Genomic DNA, 4123 nt, shown 5'->3' with positions numbered 1-4123 from the left:
ACATTGTTGACCTAAGTGTGTTCGACCCTATGAACCACACCCGAGTCACAGATCTGGGCTAATATATAGGAGATAATGACAGAAAGACCATTAACTGAGAGTACCAAAAGATAAGGAGAAAATATAGAAATGTATTTAACTTTCCAAAACTAATCATAGCAGTCAAGGTCAGTATTTATGTAACACTCAATACTCATTGTTTTGCCATATGGACACAATTGTGCAACGTACACCTGCGGAGGTAAAACATATAAATACTAGTAATGTTGACTCCAGCAAATTACTCACTGGACATCTCTCCACCATGAAACTGCTTCTGATCTGTGTGCTCCTCGGAGCCGCCGGTGAGTCTCGTTATCTTACAGATACCCTGTGCTGCTAGTGGTAGGCGACTTTATGTGTTATACTGTGTGATAGTGCCGCAGTGCTAGTCAGTGTCATCTCTTACAGCTGCCTTTGAGGATGATGATAAGATCGTCGGAGGTTTCACCTGCACCAAGAACTCTGTTCCCTACGCTGTGTCCCTGAACTCTGGATACCACTTCTGTGGTGGCACCCTGATCACCAGCCTGTGGGTGGTCTCTGCTGCTCACTGCTACAAGGCGTAAGTACAACCATTTAGCAGAAGGACAATAGTATCCATGGTTTACTAATTGGATGGTTGGTTGGTTGGTTGGTTGGTTGGTTGGTTGGTTGGTTGGTTGGTTGGATGGTTGGTTGGTTGGTTGTTGGGTGTTTGTTTGGTTGGTTGGTTGGTTGGTTAGTTGGTTGGTTGTTTAGATAATTGATTGGCGTGCTGATTGCTGGGTTGGCTGCTCTTTTGGTAGGATGCCAGTTGGTTGGCTGTTTTAGCATCATTAAAACTGGCCATTCCCTGAATGATAATTGTTCAGATAAGCCAATGAAATAACTGTGTGATTAGTGTATGGACATGAACAATAATAATCACAGCCTGAAAATTTGCTAAAAAATGGCCCATGTATTTTGGTTTGATTTTCAAACCTTTCCTATCCACCCTATCAGTCTATTAGCCATCTGTGGGCTGTGAATGGGAATACCCTATATTCATCTTTCAGGCCATCACACCTCTCATCAGTCACATGCCGAGTGTCTGCAGTGTTGTTTTTACATTGCAGAAGTCACAGATTTCATACAATTGCTCATTGTCCTGTATTTCTGTGTATCCAGGAGTGTCCAGGTCAGACTGGGAGAGCATAATATCGCTACAAGTGAGGGTACCGAGCAGTTCATCAACTCCGCCAAGGTCATCAGACACGGCAGCTACAACTCCAGAACCCTGGACAACGACATCTGGCTGATCAAGCTGGCCTCCCCCGCCACCCTCAACTCCTACGTCAAGACTGCGTCTCTGCCCTCTGGCTGCGCAGCCGCCGGCACCAGCTGTCTGATCTCCGGCTGGGGAAACACACTCAGCAGTGGCAGTAAGTTTCAGAACCAAAATCCATTACTTGCATTGAAACTTGTAAGACCTTCATCTGGAGATCTTGACAATGTTAACAAACTAATAGAAAAGTTATTACGCAAAATGTAGAAAATGACACAAATATATTATATTTGGATATGACTGCTAAATTTTGGCGCTCAAACTGCTGGATGGATAATGACATATTACAGCAATATATAGTATAAAATGGGAGAATATAACTTAAATCTAATGTTTATTTCTGCAGCCAACATGCCAAACCTCCTCCAGTGCCTAAACGCCCCCATCCTGACCGCCGCTCAGTGCAGCAACGCCTACCCAGGAGAGATCACCAATAACATGATCTGTGTTGGTTACCTGGAAGGTGGCAAGGATTCCTGCCAGGTAATGTCACTGCTTTATCACTATAGTACTGAGACCATGGTATCACTATAAAATGTATGTGATTTATTTTATTATTTATTAACAGTTTCTTATACAGCGCAGCATATTCCGTTGCGCTTTACAATTAGAACAACAGTAATAGACCAAAACTGGGTAAAAACAGACAGACATAGAGGTAGGAGGGCCCTGCTCGCAAGCTTACACTCTATAGGGAAATAGGCATTGATACACAAGAATAGATGCTACCTGTTACATAATGGTCCACCAGATTGCTAGGTTCTTAATGGGTTGTATGATATGATCACCCCGCAATTTTGGCCAAGGGTCAGGAGGGTGTGAGAGTAAAGAAAGACAAAATATGTGAGGTTATGTGTACTGTACAGAGAGGATGTAATTAGATAGGGAAGCATTGAAGGTTTATGCAGGTGGGTCTGAAATTTGATGTATACAAGCTGTACGATCGCACAGTAGACAGCATAGTAACTATCCAGCACCCATCCTGATGTGGTATGACCATCTAACAATCTCTCTCCTCTGCTCAGGGTGACTCTGGTGGACCCGTGGTGTGTAACGGACAGCTCCAGGGTGTTGTCTCCTGGGGATATGGCTGTGCCCAGAGGAACTATCCCGGTGTCTACACCAAGGTCTGCAACTACAACTCCTGGATCTCCAGCACCATGGCCTCCAACTAAACTCCTGGATCTCCAGCACCATGGCCAGCAACTAAACTCCTGGATCTCCAGCACCATGGCCTCCAACTAAGCTCCTGGATCTCCAGCACCATGGCATCCAACTAAACTCCTGGATCTCCAGCACCATGGCCAGCAACTAAGCTTCTGCTTCGTATTTCTCTATTTTTAACTCTGTCTTTTAAACTAAAACTGACTGTATGTTATGAATAAAATTATTTCTTGATGAAAATGTGTTTTTTATGGTTTATTTTTGCCTACAGAGTGAGCAGAACTTAGTGCAGTCATTATGTATCTAAGCTATTTGTGATAGACTCAGGCAACTGGAAAATGGACGTTAATTCAGCAGACATGTTTAGCAAGTATTGTAATTATTTCAGTGACAATATTTTATCAGGAATTCCGTCTAGGTCTATAAAACAATATACAGTATAATAATAATACTAGAGTGTGCATCTTATTAATTGGTTACACAGCCCATTAAAATTCAGCCAAGACTTTATTGTGAAACATGGGACTGTTATGGGGTATTTAGTATATTTTCCAGCAACCATGATCTGCATTAAAAAAATAAAATGCTCAACTAGAACATCACTGATAATGCTCATAAATTATTTTTTTTAAAAAGCGGTATATAGCGCTGTGTATAGTAAGCTATGAGCGGGTGTAAATATGTAAATAACAAGAAAGAATTACACATAATAGTAAGGAAAGCAGAGCGTCTGCAGTACCAGCTAGATCATTCATCATACCACAAAGTGATCCAACACATCTCAGTGTCTCACATCTTTCCTAACAGTGGTGACTTATAGTATCCAGCTTCCTATGTGACACGATTTACTGCAATGGAGGCTACAGTGTCACCTGTAGGGGCATAGTTATTAAATATCAGGTTCTATGCATGACACTATATATATATATATATATATATATATATCCAGTCAAAAAGTAGGAGCACTCACCAGTCTTCTTATTATTCTCATTGTTTATTAGCAGCAAAGCATCAATAGAGGGGTGTAATCGACATTTCGGTTCCCAAGTGGAACCTTTGTCAAGATCATACAATGCAATGAAATGTTCCCTTATAAACCCCATAGTGACCCTCCCCCTAATTAATATAATTAGCTCCTTTCCAATAATCCACCAACATCAAACATCAATAAAGTGCATATCCTAGACAATACAATTACAGACAAATCACAAACATAACATATATTAAAAAGCTGAAATCCATAGAAACCGAATAGACACAGAATTCACTATTGCTTACTGTGTTCAGTGTTAATTTGCGGCGTGCGTTCCACTGCGTCTCTGACTTCCGGTGTCTGGAACGCAAATTCCGGACGTCTAACCGGAAGTGCTCAGTAACGTCACTCAGATCTAGCGTAGCTGATAGGCTCACTGTGTTCCGGTCTCCATGGAGACCGTATAGTGTGAAAAGCATACCTACAGTTCATATAGTCTAATACATATCGCCCACTGATCTAATATAATCCACCAGTGAGATATAGAGACAGGGAGCATGTTGATAAGGAAACTTAAACACAATAGTGAACTTAGTATGTCGATTCGGTAATGGTCACATGGAGTCAGCAAAACGTGAGTC

The 4123-nt window shown here is 41.7% G+C and overlaps 1 protein-coding gene across 1 annotated transcript; it reads left to right on the top strand.

The window, feature by feature from the left end:
- Nucleotides 1-301: 301 nt before the first annotated feature.
- Nucleotides 302-2576, top strand: LOC135058281 (trypsin-like). The gene is made up of 5 exons (XM_063963803.1): nucleotides 302-344; nucleotides 451-604; nucleotides 1189-1442; nucleotides 1692-1828; nucleotides 2371-2576. The coding sequence occupies exons 1-5, from the start codon at nucleotides 305-307 to the stop codon at nucleotides 2518-2520; spliced, it is 735 nt and encodes a 244-aa protein (XP_063819873.1). The 5' UTR covers nucleotides 302-304; the 3' UTR covers nucleotides 2521-2576.
- The last annotated feature ends 1547 nt before the right edge of the window (nucleotides 2577-4123 follow it).

This window comes from Pseudophryne corroboree, chromosome 3, assembly GCF_028390025.1.
Source record: "Pseudophryne corroboree isolate aPseCor3 chromosome 3, aPseCor3.hap2, whole genome shotgun sequence".
Classification (NCBI taxonomy): domain Eukaryota; kingdom Metazoa; phylum Chordata; class Amphibia; order Anura; family Myobatrachidae; genus Pseudophryne; species Pseudophryne corroboree.
This window is presented reverse-complemented; position numbering and strand designations above follow the sequence as displayed.

Coding starts and splice junctions, on each gene's coding strand:
- LOC135058281 (XM_063963803.1), top strand. CDS start 305: ATGAAACTGCTTCTGATCTGTGTGCTCCTCGGAGCCGCCG. Junction 345..450: donor TGTGCTCCTCGGAGCCGCCG/GTGAGTCTCGTT, acceptor CATCTCTTACAG/CTGCCTTTGAGGATGATGAT. Junction 605..1,188: donor GCTGCTCACTGCTACAAGGC/GTAAGTACAACC, acceptor CTGTGTATCCAG/GAGTGTCCAGGTCAGACTGG.